This window comes from Sminthopsis crassicaudata, chromosome 2 (genome assembly GCF_048593235.1).
Source record: "Sminthopsis crassicaudata isolate SCR6 chromosome 2, ASM4859323v1, whole genome shotgun sequence".
Classification (NCBI taxonomy): Eukaryota; Metazoa; Chordata; class Mammalia; order Dasyuromorphia; family Dasyuridae; genus Sminthopsis; species Sminthopsis crassicaudata.
In genome coordinates this window covers 56,676,667-56,697,093 of record NC_133618.1, presented here as the reverse complement: position 1 = coordinate 56,697,093, position 20,427 = coordinate 56,676,667, and the positions used below count along the sequence as shown (strand labels likewise).

Genomic DNA, 20,427 nt, shown 5'->3' with positions numbered 1-20,427 from the left:
TGAGTCATGTTACAGCAAGGGACCAGATTGCTCTACACCTGGGTCTATATTCCCAATTTATTACAATATAGTATTTTGCCTGATTGGCCTTTCCCTTCTCTAAGTCTCAGTTTTTCCATCTGGAAAATGAAAAAGACATTAAAATAAGAAGGGCTTATTAAGTATGCCTCCTATGTATTACTGTGAAGGAAACCAAAGACTGAACTCACAGAACTTTAAGGCCCCTTCAGGCCCTATTATTCTATGAGTCTCTGCCTAATGAGGGTTTAGGTTCATGAGCTGAAGGCTCTTCTAGAATAATCTTTTTAATAACATCAACCACCTTGATGTTATCCCTGAGTAAAGATACTCTAGAAATGCAAACTGTGCTTGCTACACTGATCCAAGGTTTCAAAGCTTGGAATGATGGCAAATACTTTTAGTTGAAATTATCAAAATCTTAGCATTTAAAATATTCTTTTTGTACTTATTTAAGCATAGCCTATTTATGACAGAACTTTCCCTAACTGCTTGAATAATTAAGATCTCTATTAGAAATTTCTGAAATAACCATAGGCTACAGAGAGGGTACTGTTTTACTCATCCAGCCAACAACCTTTTTCCCAATTCCAGATACTTATCTGACTCTAGATATGGCACCAAGGGGAAGATTTTCTTTACATATTGAAATTAAGCTAGAATGGGATTCAAAATTTAGTCCCAGCATGATTAGATCCTGTTGTTAAGAGAACAGAGCTGAGGATGGCACCTTATCAATCATCTTCATCATCACATGGATTTCGAACTCCTTCACTATGACGACATTTCCCAATCATTTCTAATAAGCAGTGCACCTCTTTTTCATTATCTAAACAATTCTTCTTACAGGTTGACTAAGGAAAGAGAAGAGGATCAAATATGTTTGTAACACTGATACTAACATACAAGTAATTAACAACTTAGAATGGACAAAAGCTAATATAAATTAATTTTTGAGCTTATTAAAATAGGCTTAAATATATTATTCACCATAAAGAAAAGAAAGAAATTGGACTAGATAATCTGTTTTTCCCTTCTTATTATAATGACATTTTAAATAAGTCATTTTGAGTTTTCAGAGAAAGTCCATCATGCTTATTTCTTCTGCCAAAAGACTCCATCCTCCCCTGTTGACGAGAAGGTGTAGTCCACTGGAAGAAGTAATGAACTTTTCTATGTAACTTGGAAGTCACAGACACTAAATTAGAATCCCAACTCTGCCATGGGATTACTATCTCAGTTCACTATCTGTGAGTTTTTTGGGGGGCAAGTCAGTTCCCACTTGTGAAAATATAAGGGATTGATCTAGGTGATTTTGAACGTCTCCTACTGGATTCTGTAGGTCTGTAGCTGCATTCAGATTTTATCCTCCTCTTCTCTTTCACAGAGTAGAGGCTCTGCAAGGTTGGAGCCTCTCTCTCTCTCTACTAACTTGCAGTGACACTAATTTGATACTCATAAATCAAAGGGAGGAACAAAAGCCACGCTGCCTGGGCAATGTGGCAATCTTCATGAAAACAAGAGAAGGAAAAAAGGGCTGACAGTTTGGAGCCTGCTTCATTGATATCAGAGTGTCTTTGTAAAACTTTTCTTTTTTCATTCAAACAGAAATAAGGCCGCACATGCTAAAATTATAAATGCAACTTACCAAGGAAAATCAGATTTAGAAGGGGTCTAAGTAAAAGCAGGTTTGGATTGTTCCTTCAAAAGTTAGCAATGAACTAATAAGCCAATAATGACAAACCTAAAGAAACAAGCTTTTGAGAGGTATTGGGAAAACCAGAAAGCAGTTTAACCGAAAATAGGCATAGATCAATATGTCATATTGTATACAAAAATAAGGTCAAAAGGGATAAATGATTTAGACATAAAGAATGATATAATAAGCAGATTGGAGTGCATGAAAAAATGTACCTGTCAGATCTATGGATAGGAGAAGAGTTAATGAGCAAACCTTGAAATAAAAAGATTAACGGGAAGTAAAATAGACAATCTTGATTGCATGAAATCGAAGTTGTTGCATAAACAAAACGAATATGGCCAAAATTAGAAGAAAAACAGGAAATTGGGGAAATTTTACAGGTTTCTCTGACAAAAACCTATCTCAAATATATATGGAATGAATCAAATTTATAAAAATACAAGCCATTCTTCAATTGATAATTAATCAAAGGATATGAAGAAGCAGTTTTCAGAAAAAGAAATCAAAGCTATCAATAGCCACAAGAAAAAAATGCTTGAAATCACCACTGATTAGAGAAATGCAAATTAAAACTATTCTGAGATGCCTCACATAAGTCAGATAGGCTAAAATGAAAAAAAAAAAAAATAAATTCTGGTGAGGACACAGAAAAACTGGGACACTAATGCACTGTTGGTGGAGTTGTGAACTAGTCTTACATTCTGGAGAACGATTTGGAACTACACAAAAGACTAAAAAACTGTGCATACTCTTTTGACTCAGGAGTTCCACTACTAGGTCTGCATCCCAAAGAATTCCAAGGAGAAGGAAAAGGACCTATTTGTATAAAAATAATAGCTCTTTTTGTAGTGGCAAACAAAGAATTGGAAATTGAGGGAATGCCTATCATTTGCAGAATGGCTGAATAAGTTGTGAGATATAATTGTGATGGAATTTGCTATAAGAAATGATGAGCATAGTAGTTTCAGAAAAATCTGGAAAGCCAGCCTCATATGAACTCATGCAAAGTAAAGTGAGCAGAAGCAGAACAGCGTACATAGTAATAGCAACATTTTCAGGATGAAGAACTGTGAAAGACTTAGCTATTCTGAGGAAGACCATGATCCAAGACAATTCCCAAGGACTCATGATGAAAAATACTATTCAGCTCCAGAGAAAGAACTGATAAATTCTGAATGCAGATTAAGACATACTTTTTTAAACTTTATTTTTACTCTGGTTTGTGTTTTCTTTTTCAACAAGGATAATATGGAAATGTGTTTTGTATGACTTCACATATGCAACTGATATCAAATTGCTTGCTTTCTCAAGGACGGAGGAGGGAGAGGAAGAGTATTTGAAACTCAAAATTGTAAAATATAGGATTGTTAATAAAATTTTTACATATATTTGGGAAATATTTAGTGAATTAAAAAAGATTTTTTCACTTAATAGTATTTTATTTTTTCCAATTACATGTAAAAACAGTTTTTAACATTCACTTTTGTAAGATTGCATTCCAATTTTTTCTCTTTCTTTCCCTTACCTTTTCTCAAGACAGCAAGTAATCTGATAGATATAGCCTATAAATTTCCATATTAGTCATTGTGAAAGAAAAATCAAAACAAAATGGAGAAAACACAAGAAAAAAAAGGTAAAAATAGAATGCTTCCATCTATAAGACCCATAGTTCAAAAATTATTTTTAAATGGCAATATAATGATAATAAAATGATGATAAAATAATGAAGACTTAGGGAGATAAAGGAATAAACTTATAGAGCTAACTCAGAAGGTGGCTTCCCAAGCCAATTATATGTCTTTCCCTAGAAATCAACATGGCAAAATGAACAAGAGGAGTAGCTTTGCAGTCATGAAGATCTTTAGGTTTCAGATCTGTCTCTATCACATTCTAGTTGTGTGACCATTTAACCTCTCATCACTGGGCCTGTAAATTGCTAATCTGTATTAGTAAAGAGAGGTTTAACACTGGGAATTCTCCATATGGGGGGCAGAGGCCATGAAGAAGCTGAGGAGTAGCTGAAAGGTAATGAGGTCCAAGAGAAAAGGACCATTCTTCAGAATCTTGTTACCTGTGCTGTGGGGCAAGTTATTTCCCTGGTCCAGGTCAAATGAGAGTCCTAATGATCCCCCCACCAGTCACTTCCAGCTCTAAAGCCTATGATCCCTTGATCTCGCCTTCCAAACAATTGTTTTATAAGATTTAAACTTATTTATTCCTGCCTTCAGGAAACATATTGGAGGGAGGGGAGAAAAACCATCATAGCTCTATGCTCAAACAATGGTTCCATGCCTAGAGAATTTTAGCCACTTACCTTCTCACATTGGAACTCTCCAACCGCCCATACCTCTACACAATCTAATTCAAAGTTTTCCCTGCATGAGAGTTGAGGGCTGTTATATGTAGAACATCTAGGATTTGCTTTGCTGTGTCCTTTTCCAAAATCACAATCAAGCCAAAATCCAAAGTAATCCAATTGACCTCCCATGCCCTATAAGAGACATGAAATAGCAAACAAATCCATATAAATTAATCCATCACAGAAAGATATGTTGTTATTTAGTTTGAAACATTTACTTTTAAAATACAATTCTGTTATTCTTTTATTGAAAAGAATCAACAACTTATAAAAGGAAGAATTTATGACCAAACAGTGTAATAAAATATAAAGTGGGTAATTTTGACTATATAAAAATAAAAAGTTTCTACACAAACAAAACCAATGAAACCATTATTAAGAAGAAAGGAAAACTGGGGGGGGGGGTGAGATTCACAGCAAATATCTCTGATAAAGATTTTATTTCTCAAATATATTAAAAAGTGAATCAAATTTAAAATACTGTAAGTCAATCCAAATTGATAAATGGTTAAAAGATATGAACAGGCAGTTCTAAAAGAAATCAAAGCTATAGTTATATGAAAAAAATGCTCCAAATCACTACTGATTAGAGAAATGAAAAATTAAACAAATCTAAGGTACAACTCTCACATCCATCAGGCTGGTTTATATAACAGCACAGGAAAATGACAAAATTTTGGAAGGGATGTGAGAAAACTGGGACATTAATGCATTGTTGGTGGAATCGTAAACTGATCCAGCCCTTCTGGAGAGCAATTTAATCCTATGCCCAAAGAGCAATAAAACTGTTCATACTCTTTTATCTGGCAATATTACTGTATCCCAAGGAAACTTTTTTAAAAGGGCAAAGAACCTGTTTATACAAAAATGTTGCTAGCAGCTCTTTTTGTGGTGGCTAAGAATAGGAAATTGAGGAGATGCCCATCAATTGGAGAATGGCTAAACAAGTTGTGGCATATGATTGTAAGTTATTATATTATAAGAAATAACAAGCAGAATGATTTTAAATAAACCTGAAAAGGCTTATGCAAATTGATAGAAAATGAAGTGAACAGATCCAGCAAAACATTGTACACAGTAACAGCAATATTGTATGATGAACTAAGAATGACTTAGCTATTTTCAGCAAAACAATGACTCACAATGAAAAATGCTATCTGCCTCTAAAGAACTGATGTCATCTGAATTCAGATCTAAGTATATTATTTTTTATCTTTTTTATTTGAGTTTTCTTGCACAAAATGATTAATGTGAAAATGTTTTGTATAATTACACATGTATAACCTATATCAAATTGCTTATTATCTCATGAAGGACATAGGGGAAAGAGGGAAGAATAGAATTTAGAACTCAAAACTTTAAAATTATTTTTAAAAAGAACAATAACTATTTAGATCTATCATTTTAAAAAACTAGATTTAATCTCCACTACAGTCTCACAGCAAAACTTCCTCATGGAGATGAGCTTGAGTTCTCAAAGATTATGTCATTAAGGAAAGGATACAAAGAATGAGAATGGACTAAGTTCAGCTTGGCTAAAAGGCCTATCATTAGCTCCCTGACCCACAAAGAAGGATTTTCAGGACCAACTCAGGACTGTCTACTACTCATATACAGAGGCACTGCAATCCATGCTGGGAAAGGGAGTATTCAAATAGACAAAATCACAGATATAATAACCCTAAGCAAATCCAGGAACAATGAGAATCAAGTATTTTTCATTTGTTGGACATTAAAGTGCCTGCAATATTCAGGATACTGTGATGATTCTCTTCAGCTGGCTGCTGCTTACCTGTATGAGGGCAGAGACTAATCCTGTTGCCTGAGATGGAAGAACTGGAATATTAATTTTCACTCCTATTTCTAAGCTTTTTTCCTAACACTATCATGCAGTAAATTATCCTTTGAGGTTCACTTAATTTCTATCTACCACTCACTCAAAATTGTGATAACTCCCCCAATTTCCTCAATGAGTACAGTGGCTGGGTCACATTGCTTCTCTCCTTCCCAAATTCTGCCTTCATACTAGGGGACTTTAATATAAACTGATAATCCCTCAAACACCTTAACTTCCCCATTCTTCCATACCATCTCAGCTAAACACAGACGATCACAACCTTCATCTGGCCATTAGCCACAAATGTACCACTTCTATGTTCATGAATTCTGAAATTTCCTTGTCCAATCATTTTGTTGTCATCCCAACACTTCCTCTCTGCTTTGCAACTCCGAGCCCCATTCTTCATCCCCACCATCATCACCAGGCCCTCAACTACTTAGTTCCTTCCCAGGCTATTGCCCTTAGACTTCCCCTACTCTCCCCCTTCCAAAATTGTAATCCTCCCCCCAGTCCAGCTCTCGCTGCCTTCTTCCCTTGGCCCCTGGTCTTATTACCAGTCTTGCTCTGCTAAGTCTCATCCCTACTTATGTGCTGCTAAATGGAAGCTGAGGGAAAACTGCACAAATGTGCTGACTACATGCATTATAAATTTATGCAACATGATTTCAATTGGACCCCCACTTCTGCAAAGCTTCAAATTTTTTTGGTGGGGGGGCGGGAAGTTGAAGTAACCATGCCCAGGTTAAATGACACAGCTGGTAAATATTAAATGTCTGAGGTTGGATTTGAACTCAGGTTCTCCTGACTCCAGAACTGGGACTTTACCCACTGCACCATCAGCTATCCTTTAAGATCAGATTGCTTCCTGCCTCCAAACCTCCAAGACTCCCTGTGAGCTCTAGAATCAAATATAGAACCTTGAGAGATACAAAGTTCTTCGAAATTTGCTTTCTGCCCCCACTCTCACCAGTCTTGTTAAGCTTCGACCCCCTCCCCTACTCTGCAGCCCAATGACCCTGGCCCTCTGTCCTGTTACTCCACCACCTCCTGACCCTAGGGCACCTGCCCATCCTGCCTGAAAGATCCTTTCCATGTTCCTCTCCGCCTTCTATAAAAAGTCTTTCATGATCTCCCATCAAGGCATCATGATGCTTTCTCGCCCGTTGATTATCTCCAGTTTATTCTGCGTACATTCTGTCTGCACATAGTTGTTTGCAGATTGTTTCCCCACACTTGAGAGTGGACTCCTGGAGAACAGGACCTGGCTCCTTGCCTTTTTTATTTCTAACACTTAGCACAGTGCCTGCACTATGTTTATCGACTAACTGTACCAAGCCCTAGGGTTACAACAATGAAGAAAGTCACTCTCCATTCCTTTAAGAAGCTCCTAACAGTGGAACAAGATCCATCCGTCCATCCATAATTAAGGTACAAGGCTGAGTAATACAATGGAGAAGGTCAAAAAAGTACGACAAATTTGTGAAAAGAGAAAAACCAAAGATCATGTTCAAGTAGGGAAGTTAAGACGAGAGATAGATTAGGGGTCAAACATACCTTTAAATTTCAAGTCTACCTGGGAAAATAATACAAGACAGTATATAAATAAGTATTAAATGGGTATAGAGAAGACAACATATGGAAGTCACCACAAGTAAGTCAGTCCTAAAGAAACAAGAATCCAACTATGGACCAAAAATATGTAGTGGAGCCAGTCTGTATAGTTGATCCTGCAATTTTCTGTGTGTTCTCCTACAGGCCTTCCTTGGACTTTAGGTGCTCTGTGCCCCACTTCCTATTTCTTTGGCAGGAGAACACATTATCCATATGAGAAAGCAAGGAGGAGAATGACTACAAATAAAATTGTGGTCATCACCCCCTGATCCTATCTTCTATAAAATGAAATAAACCTTTTTTTTTTTTTTAATATATTCTAAGAAATCTATTTAAATTAACAACAAACAAACAAATAAAAGGAATGGAGTGGAGGAGTAGAGAAGATAGTAAAGCCAGAAAGTTTTCAGGCTGAGAGAATAGTTTTGGCAAACTTTGGTACTCTCCAAAGGACGTGGTAATGGAAAAAGCGTTAAATTAGGATTTGAGTCAGAATTTGGAAATCAGTTTCATTCCATGCTCACTCTGCTGCTAACAAGGTATGTGACTTTGGGCAAGTGACTTCAGCCCTCTGAGATATTTCTTTATCTGCAAAATGAGGGTTTTAGCTCAGATGCCTTCTCACTTGCATCATATGCCTGATCATTCTCATTCTTAAAAAGACAAAAACAAAACAACTTCATTTGCCCCTAATATCTCCTTCCTGAATGCTTACCAAAAGCTGTTTAAATTCCTTGTTTCCACTTCTTTCACCTTCCAATAATATTTTAATCCCCTATAATCTGGATTCTGACTCCACCACTGAACTCAAATCTTTTTCCAAGCTTCATGGATAAATATCTTCATGGATAAATTCAATGATTTTTTAAAATCAGTTCTCATTTTTCTTGATCTCTTCCTAGTTCAGATGTAAACTTTTTTCTTTGTAATAGACCCCTTTGAAAGTCTCTGTATCTCTCTCTATCCTTTATGTCTCTGTCCCCTCCCCCTCTTTCTGTTTCTCTCCTTCCCTCCCCCCCCCTTCTCTGTCTCTCCAACCCTCCCTTCCAAGCATCATTCCTGCAACAATTGAAGGATATCCCCACTTTCATGGCCTACAGGTATCTCAAACTTAACAAGTACAAAACAGAACTAGTTTGCTTCTCCTAAAAACTCACACCTTTCCCTACTGAAGGCATATGCTTTTTAAAATTATTCCAGTTCGAAATGCTAGAATAATCTTCAATATTTCCCTCTCTCTCAGTTGCCAATGACTATTGAGTATACCTTTACATCTCTTAATTCTGCCTCTTTCATTCCATTCACACAGACACTCCCTAGGTCAGGCCCTCCTCATCTCTCACCTGCCTACTGGTGCTTTCTAACTGGTACCCCCCTTCCTCAAATTTTTCTGTTCTCTAACCCACTCCCCCCAACATAGCCATCAAATTGATATTCCCAAAAGGGATATCCAAAAATGTCACTACCTTGCTCAAGAAACTTCACTGATTTCCTGCTATCTCTAAGATAAAATATAAATGCTTATATGACTAGCATTTAAAACTTTTCATAATATATAAATAAATTCATTTATTAAATGCCATACAATCAAACTACCAACGAATTGCTTTATAGAACCAGAAAATTCCTCTGGAAGAACAAAAGATCAAAACTATCAAGGAAATCATTGAAAATAAAATGGGAAGGAAAGTGCAACATAGAAGTATCAAATTTCAACCTATACTACCAAAGGTATAACCCTTAAAACATCTTAATACTGGTTAAAAAATTGAGTGGTTGTTAGTCAATGGAATAGAGTAGGTATGTGATATAAAGCAGCATATGAATTGATAAACCCCCCAAATCACAATTGTTGGAGCAAGAACTCACTAACTGCTTGGAAAATAATCTGGCAGACACTAAACATAGATCAATACATCATTCCATATACCAATATAACCTCAAAATGGGTATATGATTGGCATAAAGAGTTACATAATAAGCAAATTAGTGGCAAATGTATGAAATTACCTGCAGGATCTATGGAAAGGGAAAGAATTCATGACCAAATGAGAGAGAAAGATTCACAGGTTGTAAAATAGCTAGTTTTGATTACATAATTTAAAAAAAAATTGCACCAACAAAGCAATGCAGATAAAACTGGAAGAAAAGCAGGAAAAAAAATCTTTGCAGCAAGTTTTTCTGATATAGGTTCTCATTTCTAAAACATATAGGGAACCAAACCAAATTGATAAGAGTTCAAAGGATATAAACAGGCAGTTTTCAGATGGAAAAAAAAAAAAAAAGCTCTAAATCACTAATAACAAAATGCAAATTTAAACAACTGAGGTAATCACTTCACACCCATCAGATTGACTAACATGGCAGAAAAGAAAAATGACAAATGTTGGAGAGGATGTGGAAAAATTGGTAACTAGTTGCATTGTTGGTGGAATTATAAACTAGTTGGACCATTACGGAAAGCAGTTTGGAACTACTTCAAACATTAATTGTGCAAACCCTTTGATCTAGAGATATTGTTACTAGGTTTGTACTCCAAAGAGATTAAAAAGGAAAAGGACCCAGGTATACAAAAATATTTATAGCAGATCTTATTTTTGATAGCAAAGAAACTGAGATGTCCATCAATTGGGGAATGATTCAACAAGCTATAGTATATGAATGTTATGTAATACTATTGTGCTATATGAATTGATGAGCAGGAAGGTTTCAGAAAAACTGTAGGTGGTTTATGGGAACTGACTGAAAGAAAAGTAAAGTGAACAGAAGCAAGAGAAGAATTTAAAACTAACAACAATTTTGTAAAGACTGTGAGAAACTCAGCATCTCTGATTAACACAATGACCCAAAATGATCCCAGAGGATTCATGATAAAAAATGCTATCCACCTCCAGACAGAAAACTAAAAGATTCAAGAGTACAGAAGGAAGCATTTTTATTCTCTATTTCTTTTTCAGAACGTGGCTAATGGAGAAATTTGTTTTGCATGACTTCATATTTGTAATGGGTTTTGCATTCTGTGCTTTCTCAATGGGTGATGGAAGACATTCTGGAACTGAAAATAAAAAGATTTTTTTAAAAAGGGGAAACAAGCTAATACATACAAAAATTAAAATAAAATACTTCACTATCTGGCTCTAGCTTTCCACACTGATTTCACTTTATTTCTCTTCAGAAATTGAATGTTGTAGCCAACTAGCTGACTTGCTGTTCGCATCTCCATGCCTTTGCAGAAACTGTGCTTCATGTTTGGAATACTTTGTCTCTCTTGTGTACTCACAAAATCATTAAATTCCTTCAAAGAAAAAGCTCAGGTATCACTCAAAGAATTTTTTCTATTCCCCAGTTATTAGTGTTCTTTCCCCTGTGTCCCACTCACTAGAAACCAGAAACATTTTTTGCATATTCTTTTTGTACGAACATTTTTTTCCCTCCCAGTAGACTTTAATAAGCAAGTAGGGCAAAATTGTTTTGGCTTTTTTGCTTTTGTACTCCTAGTACTGAGCCTAGAGCATATAATCAGTACTCAGAGAACTGAATCAGCCATCATCCCAGTGGGGGCTTCCTCCATGCTTCCCAAGGCTGCTCCTCAAACAACACATACCATTTTTCCCCAAGCTTGTGATAGGGGTCCTCCCAGTCTGGAAGGATCTGCCAAAACTTAGCACCACCTTTTAGAAGCCATGGTTACTTCCCAGCACCAAGGAAATGTGAGGAGAGATTTTTATTAAGGATAATGACAACTTAATTCATTATTCTACAAAGTCTTTGTCACTTACCAATCCATTTGGCATAGTTTGTTGTCCAAAATTCAAATACATATAATGATCATTATATCCACTGTATGTGTATACTGCAATGTTGGGGAAAATGGTAAACAGGAAGGATCTACAATCCCCTAAAAATAGTCAAAAATTAGAACATGTTTGTATCGCTGAGAATTGCAATTAAAATAATTTACATAAATTCACACAATACAAATTCCAGAAGAGGCAATCCTACTCATGACTTATAATTAATGAAACATTAAACATTTCCTAGAGAAGTGAGGGAAAGATTCAGTAGGTTTTGAATTTCACATGTACAGGACATACAGTTCTGGCTATACTGTTAATGTCTTGGATTGTGGGCTTTCAATAACTTTATTTTTCTTTGAAAAGGGATGTGTGTGTGTACATGTGCACTCAGCCCTAATATAACCATTAATGTAAAGTCGCCCTCTGCTGGACTTTTTTCTAGGAATTTATATACAAACCAGCTGATTTCCACCTTTATTCCACCACACTGAATAGATGATGGAGTGTTAAAGATGATTACAAATGATACCAGGAAGATGGAAGACCTGGAATACTTCAAACTCAGCCCAGGTTACACCAGGAGTGTTTGTGGGTTTAAGAACAGACTAAGCTATAATTGAAAACTAAAAGGGAATCTAAAGAAATTCTCTTCTCTTCATTCCTCTCTAAAATGGAGAAAATCCTCACTGACCTGCCTTGTCTGCTACATCTCAAGGGTCTATATAGTCAGAAGGGACCCTCCAAGCAGTCTAGGCTGATTTCCACCCTACAGAGAGCATCACTTTTCTACAAGTGATAGAAGATCTACACAAAAATGAGGTATTATCCTCTCAAAATGTTAGGAAAAAATCATTAGGAAAAGATTTCTGTTGGTTCAAAGATCAAACCTTCTTGCTAGTAATGTCCATGTAAATGAAAATTTCCAATTACATGATTTACTCTACAAAGCGTTACATTACCAAGTGCAAACTTACCTTGAAAATGGCTCTTGACTGCCCAGGAGTGAGATGCAAAGCCACCAAATATATAGCCATCCCTGTCTCTTACCACTATTACACAGGGACCTCTATCTATAATATTCCCACAGAATTTTGCAAAGCTGTAGCCGTGAATCTGAGAAGAAAATATCAGTCTCCATGTGTGCTGTAGATTTGAAGGCAGGAAAGAGTTGATGTAAATAATGGCAGGAATGTTAAGAAGGCTCATGAAGTCTCTGCCATCTTTACACTCTGGGATAAAACCACAGAATTCTGAGTAAGAATTCAAAACAAGGAATCCTCGCCTGATGATAACATTTAAAAATGTGGAGATCTGAGGCACTTTCAACAGCCAGTCTTCAAGCAAACTGCAGTCACAGGTTTTATCTGGAATTGGTGGGCCACCTGAGGGGAAGGAAGCATATAGCAAAGACATTAAGTTTCACAAAATTGTTCTACTTATGTATTCAAATGTCTAGACTACTATTCTTCTCTGTATCAAAATCTTATTATAGACATGATGGCGATACTTTTAATTTTGTGACAGTCCAGGTCTTCAACTCTCAAATAATCTGTCTTGTAGCAAACCAAAAAGACCTTGTCTGAGGTCTTCAAACAAAAAAGAAGATGGTTCCATAAGACACTTTTGAAGGCTTCACAGAGTGTCTGAGCTGGACAACACCTGGAAGATCTTTTATCTGCCAAGAAACAAAGGACCAGCAAGACAGCAGCTTGCCCATCCTAGGCTGATGAATAAACAGCAAGCTTAGACCTTCCCCTCCAAACCTTCACTACCTACCTCATTTTGGCATGAAAGAGCTAAGAGGTTGGGTAAAGAAGGTGTGGAAAAGTTGCCTCAGTCTTGACTGATCCAACTAAAACTAACTGGAATCCAGAAAGTGTAAGGTCAGGACCAGGTAGGGTTAGCCCATTGACCTATTGCTTCCTTAAGAACTTCTGATGCTCTATGGTGGGATTTTTTACTCTCATAAAAACTAGAGTTTTGCTAGACAAGATGCTACACATGTGTGGTCTTGCTGCTGGGGAGGCTGAAGCTTATAGACTGCCAGAGCTCAGGAATTCTGAGCTCCACTCTGGGACCAGAGCCAATAAAAATGATGAACCCCAAGGAAAAAATGACAAGCTGCCTCTGAAAGGGCAAGCTAGCCAAGGTCGAATAAACTCTGTAAGTGGTCGCTGTACCTTGTGCTTAGGAAAGACAAGGATGTCCAGTCTCAAAACAATCACAGCATGACGAAACTATAGTTTTAAGATACATTAACATACTGATTCAGTGTCTGGTTTAAATTTATTCTCTTAGCCAGAAGACTCAAAAACAGCATAAAGTTTATATTTTTGTCTTTGATGCTTTAAAAATCTAGTAATGCAAGCACTTTCTAACTTCACTGTTTTTTCAAATCGCTCTAGATTTTTAGATTTCTAATTAAATTTTATTTTTTAAATACTTCTGATTTCTTCTGGAATTCTGAAGCTTTTTGATTGAAATCTGAGAAAAGCTTTTTTTCATGTTTCTGAGTTGAGGTATAAGAGGGTAGAGGGATAAGAGCCACAGATTTAGTTTATAATTTTATATTATATTACATATTATATTATTATATATAACATGTGTTATATATAATAATATATATTATAAATCCCAGTTCTGTGACTATAATTTTAAGCAAGGTATTTTAACTTCTTTAGGTCTCAATTTCCTCCTCAGTAAAATGAGGAATGAGGCTTACCTCCGGGGTTCTTAACTCATGAACTTGGCTTTTAAAATATTTTGCTTCATTATAATTGTTTTCTTTTGTAATCCTTCTAAGAAGGGATCCATAGGCCTCCCCAATCAGACAAGCCAAGAAGTTCCATACCAAAATGGTCAAGAACTCTGGCTTAGATGACAGCTGCTAATGCTGCCCAAGTAACTAATTTCCTTTTTTTCTGAGGTTTTCTTAAAATACGTGAGCATAACCAAAGTCTCTTATAAGTCTTACTGACAACAGGGACCAATAAGTGCTACGTGGTTAAAAACTTATGATGTTAACCAATACAGCTCTACACTTATAAAAAAGTTCCAGAAAGAAAGTGCCTACATTCTCCAGGACATGTCCAATTCCTTCCACTACCACAATCCCAATAGGTCTTCTGCTGTGGTGGATTCAATTCTTCCAGGAAAAATGGTGCCCAAAAATAAGCACAATGAAAAGAGATTAGATTTTATCAAACTTAATGTTTTTGCTATATAAAGTGATTAGTTCACAGATAACCAAAACACTCCAATCTTCTACAAAAGGACACTTTGTCTACTTATATGTGATTTCTTTTTCCAAGAACTATAAGCAATTTTATATGCAAATATATAAAGAGAAAATAAAAATTGCTTATCTTAGACTCTATTAGAAATGTGTACTTTGATTTTAGCAAATCCAACAAGGGGCTCTTTGAACATGAACAATCACACATGGGCATATTTCCCTTCCTAATGCTAGCATTGAGCCATCATTATATAAGGTCCAGCCCATTTTGAGAGAGCATTTACCTCACACAATCAGCTTTCTCATCTTTAATATGGGGGCAGGTAGATAGCAAAATGGCCAGATCTAGCCTCAGACATTTCCTAGCTGTGTGACCTTGGGTACTTCATCTTAAAATGAGCTGGAGAAGGAAATGGTAAACCACTCCAATATCTTTGCCAAGAAAACCCCAAATGAGATCATGAAGCATCACACTCTATTAAAATGACTTAACAAAAAAAGGAGAGGTAATAATAGTACCTACCTCTTAGGGTTGTTATAAGCATCAGATGAGATAAAAATTGTAAAGCATTTAGCATAATGTCAGGTACCTATGTACCTATAGCTTTTGTTATTACTAATATTAGCTTTTATTGTTTTCATTTTCTTAAGTTCTTAATGGGATATTTTTTAATTTAAAAAAAAAAACTATTTTAAACTCTTTTCTTTTTAAATTTTGAGTCCCAAATTCTCCCCTTCCCTCTTACTCCATTCAATATACACTAAGACAAGCAAAATGGCATTATACATGTGAAATCACGCAAAACATTTCTGTATCATCAAAAAGGGCATGGGAGGAGGGAAGAAAAGTAAAATGAGATAAATTATACTTCATTTTGTGCTCAGAGCTCATCAGTTTTTTCTCTGGAGATGGATAGCATTTTTCATCATGAGTCCTTTGAAACTGTCTTGGATTGAAAATTGGATTTACACACATATATTGTATTTAGGTTATACTGTAACACATGTAAAATGTATGGGATTGCCTGTCATCTAGGGGAGGGAGTAGAGGGAGGGGATAATTTGGAAAAATGAATATAAGGGATAATGTTATTTTTTTAAATTACTCATGCATATATTCTGTCAAAAAAAAAATTATAATTATAAAATTAAAAAAAAAAAATCTGAACCAAAAAAAAAAAAAAAACTGTCTTGGATCACTGTATTGATCAGAGTAGCCAACTCTTTCACAGTTGATCATCATTATAACACTACTGACACTGTCATAAGGACATATTTTTTTCCTTCCCTCTTTGAACCATTTCAATGAGAATAACATTCAAGCACTGCCTACAGCCCACCCTCTTTTTCCCCTCTATATAACACTCTTCATGTACCTCTTTTATGTGAGAAAATTCCCTATCTTACCTCTCCCTTCTTTTTTTCAGCACTCTTCTCTCTTATCTCTTTATTTTTGGAGCTCATTCCAATATAACTGACCCAAATATATGCCCTCTACCTAGGTAAACTGTTTAAATGCCATAAAAATGATAGTTTCTAAGAGCTATAATTATCATCTTTCCTTATAGGAATATAAATAATTTATGATTCCCTATGATTTTGCCCGTTTATCTTTTACTTCTCTTGAGTCTTGAGTGTCAAATTTTTTATTCAGCTCTGGTCTTTTCATCAAGAAAGCTTGAAAGTTAACATGTATTAGTCTACCTGCCATCTGGGGGAAAGGGTGGGGGGGAAGGAGGAGAAAAGTTGGAACAGAAGATTTTGCAAGGATCAATGGTGAAAAATTACCCAGACATATATCTTGTAAATAAAAAGCTATTAAAAAAAAAAAAAAATGCTTGAAAGTTCTCTATATCACTAATTATCCATCCCCCCAACAAAAATTGTACTCAGTTTTGCTGGGTAGATTATTCTTTGTTGTAATTTTTAAAAAATTTTTATTTTCCCCCAATTACATGTAAAACAAATTTTTTTCATTTTACATATAGAATAATTTTTTAATTATTTCCTTATGAATCATGTTGAGAGATAAAAATCAAAACAAAAGGGGAAAATCACAAGGAGAAAAAAAGAGAAGAAAAAGGAAAAAAGTGAATATAGCATTCAGTCACCATTGTTCTTTCTCTGGATGAGGATGGCATTTTTCATCCATAATTTATTAGGATTGCTTTGGATCACTGAATCACTGAAGAACCAAGTCTGTCAGAATTAATCATCATACAATCTTGCTGTTGCTATATGTTTTCCCGATTCTGCTTGTTTCACTTAGCATCAATTCATGTAAATTTTTCTAGGCTTTTCTGAAATCAGCCTTTTCATCATTTTTTAATAGAACAATAATATTTCATTATTTTCATTTACTATAACTTATTAAGCCATTTCACAATTGATGGGCATCTACTAATTTTCAATTGTTTGCTATCACAACAAGAGCTGCAATAAACATTTTTGCACATATGGGTCCTTTTCCCTCCTTTGTTGTAATTCTAATTCTTTTGTTCCTCTAATTTTGTGTAATTCTGACAATGGCTCTATGATATTTGAATTGTTTATTTCTGTAAAGAATTTTTTCCTTGACCTGTGAACTCTGGAATTTAGCTATTATACTCCTAGAAGTTTTCCTTTTGGGATCTCTTTCAGGAGGTGATAAATGGATTCTTTCAATTTATATATATTTTGCTGAGGCAATTGGGGTTAAGTGACTTGCTCAGGGTCACACAGCTAGGAAGTGTTAAGTATCTGAGGCCAGATTTCAACTCAGGTCCTCCTGACTTCTGGGATGGTGCTCTATTCATTGCGCCACCTAGCTGCCTCTTCAATTTCTATTTTACCTTCTGGATTTAATTAGGGTTGTTTTCCTTGATAATTTCTTAAAATTTTATGTCTCTTTGTTGAAAATGGCTTTCAAGCAGCCCAAAAATTCTTAAATTATTTTTCAATCTATTTAAGTAGGTCAATTCTTTTTTTCAGTGAGATATCCTACATCTTCAAATTAGTTGACTTTATTGTGTTTTGATGTCTCATGGAGTTATTAAGTTTCATTTGCTCAATTCTAACTTTTAAGGAATTATTTTCTTCACTGAGATTTCGTATCAGTTTTTCCACTTGACCAATTCTGCTCTTTTAAGTAATTCTCTTCAATGGAACTTTGTGCCTCTTTTATAAAGCTGTTAATTTTCTTTTCATAATTTTCTTGGATCACTCTCATTCCTTTTTCCAATTTTTCCTTTATCACTGTTATCTCTTTTAAGTTTTCCAAGAATCTTGTTGGGTTGGGTCCAATTAGCATTTTTTGAGGCCTTTTTATAACTTTTTACATGGCTGCCTTCTTCTGGCATTTGTGTCTTGGTCTTCTCATTGCAGAAGCTTTTTATAGTCATTCTTTTTTTTTTGTTGTTTGCTCATTTTTCCAACCTATTTATTTTGAACTTTATTTTAAAATTGGGCTCTGTTCACTTGGGGATAGGGGATGCACTGTACCAAACTTCAGGGTTTTTTCATACTACTGTTTTAAGAGCTAGTTCTAAGCATCTGCAAATTTTTGGTGCTTCCAAGGTAGTGTGATTCTGGGAGAGGGATGTTCACTGCTTTTCTGGTCTGCAGTTTGGTCTTTATCCAGAAAAAGTCTCTGGTTTCCCAAAAGCTACAAGTACAAGTGCTCTCTCTGACTTGGAACCGTGAACAGAGTCCTTGCTCCCTTGTGATCAATCCCCAGCACTACTCTCCACGCTACACTTGTGACCCCGAATTGGATATGGGTAATAGAGTTGCTAATCACTGCCAGCTGTACTTGTGCCAACAAAGAGTCCCTCGTAATCTCTTTCTGACCAGTCATCTTACCCCTTTTGCCATTCTCTGGGCTGAGAACTCCCAAACCTGCTACTGAAGATACTGTTGACACTGCCACATATGTGGCTGCTGGATCAGCCTCTATCACAGTGTTACAGACTTCTGCCAACCTCCTAACTTTTCTAAGCCTAGAAAAAAAATGTCTTATCTCAACCTTTTGTTGGCTCTGCTCTTTCAAAATTTGATTTGAGGCATTATGTTACAGTTGGGGGAAGCAGGATATTGAAAGAATTCAGCAGGGGGCTGCCCCTAATCTTGGATCTTTCTTCAGCTTTTATCATTATTAGTAGTTGCATCAAAACATTCCATTAGCTCTTGAGAATAGAGTGAGCCCCCAACAAGGAGTCTAAAGCTACTTCTATCAGTTTACTAATACCAACTACTATCCAGTATAGGTCATTTTTCTTTGGACCTGTTTCTTCATCTGTAAAAAAAAAAAAAATCAGTGCATTTTTCTGGTCTTATTTTATACTACCATCCTTCTCAAACTTTATTCCAGCCAAAATGGTTTATTAAATCAAGACTGCAAATCCAATTCTTAATCAAGCTATCTTTTCCCCTATTCTTCGCCCCCCCCCACCCCCCGCTCCTGCCCCATGCTTCGCATGCTCTCCTTTCTCATCTCTGCATCTGAGAATACTTATCTCCCCTTGAAGTCTTCCCCAATCACAGCCACCCATTTCTCAGTGCTTACACTTTCTTCAAAATAGTTTGCCAAGCAGACCAGTGTTAGAACCAGAGACACTCCACACCCTGGAAGCACCACCCAGGACAGGAGCACAAATGTCATCCACATCACAGGCAGTTAACAAAGGGAGATATGGGAATAGAGAGAAAAAAACATTGAGATCATTTCTTCTGCAACTTCTCCCTCAATTCTTTAAATAAAAAGGATCAAACTGGATGTCTAAGGTTCCTTCCAGCTCTAAATCCTGTGATTTTTGCCTTCAGGGAAGCTCAGATTTTCCACAAAGTAATTTCAGGGATCCTCTAGCCCCACTAAAGTTTCTTTCTACCAGAGTTTGCTGATGCCAGAAATATCTTTAGGAAGAACAAAACTCTTCATTCTAAAATAGGAAGCTAAAAGGTTTAAAATACTAATGATTTGGGCAACATTATTAGAAACATTTTCACTCTTAAATATAAATCAATCAACAAACACAAATGGATGAAAATCAAGTCCTTTCCACTTTTGTTAGCAAGGGGGTTTTAAACAGCTGAAAGACACTGGGCACTTAGAGAGGTAAAAGGGATACCAAGATAAATGCCTACAAAGCCAGCCCCGACTAACCTCTAAGTGTTTGGGGACAAACACAAGCTGTTGTGGAGATATTCTGGGCGATATTTTTGGGAACACTTGTCTTGGAATAGCATGTGATAAACCTACCTCCTCAAGCATTAATGAGGTTTTTGTTTAATTTGGTTAACTGATTATACATAATACATAAAGCATTTTGCTGACTTTCAAGTACCATATAAATGCTAATTACTATCATTACCCAAGAATAGAACTCAGATCCTCAAATGCCAATTAAGTGGTCATCCCATATTGCTATATTAATATTAGTATTTTTCAAATGAAAAAGATGTAAGGAAGGGAAGGCAAGAAGGCAGAAAAGGAGGGAGGGAAAGGAAGGAAGGAAAGGAGGGAGAGGATCAATCAGAAGCAGTGTCATACTACTAGACTTAAAACACAATAGAGGTGGCAGGGCTCTCCACAACTGGCTTGGATGACTCAAACTCCTAAAACATACAGGTCAAAACCCTGAAGGCCTGATCTGGGAATCTGGTCTTCTGACTCCCATCAAACCTCTTTCCACCACACCATGCTGAGATCTCGAGCACACATACAGAGAACCTTCATACCCTCCATATTTTGCTGAAGGACCCAGGCTGGCTTTTCTGACATTTTTTTAAGCTTTTTTTTAAAGAGTGTGTAACTCGGCTTGACTTTGCTCGTTATAACTTACTAAAGGATGCCAGTGTTTTTGTGTGAGGCTCCCTAGTCAATTAACC

The 20,427-nt window shown here is 36.1% G+C and overlaps 1 protein-coding gene across 3 annotated transcripts in view; it reads right to left on the bottom strand.

Annotated features, from left to right (window-relative positions):
• Positions 1–557: 557 nt before the first annotated feature.
• Positions 558–20,427, bottom strand: part of MEAK7 (MTOR associated protein, eak-7 homolog) — a 40,543-nt gene continuing 20,673 nt past the window's right edge. For 2 of the 3 annotated variants that reach the window (XM_074286333.1, XM_074286334.1), the window contains exons 6-10: positions 14,401–14,472; positions 12,302–12,709; positions 11,310–11,428; positions 4,035–4,211; positions 558–872 (exon numbers count right to left, since the gene is read on the bottom strand). In XM_074286333.1, coding sequence (XP_074142434.1) covers positions 753–872; positions 4,035–4,211; positions 11,310–11,428; positions 12,302–12,709; positions 14,401–14,472 — 896 coding nt within the window. In that variant the 3' untranslated portion in view covers positions 558–752. The remainder of the gene's footprint in view (positions 873–4,034; positions 4,212–11,309; positions 11,429–12,301; positions 12,710–14,400; positions 14,473–20,427) is intronic. The other variant, XM_074286335.1, reaches the window with a different exon arrangement.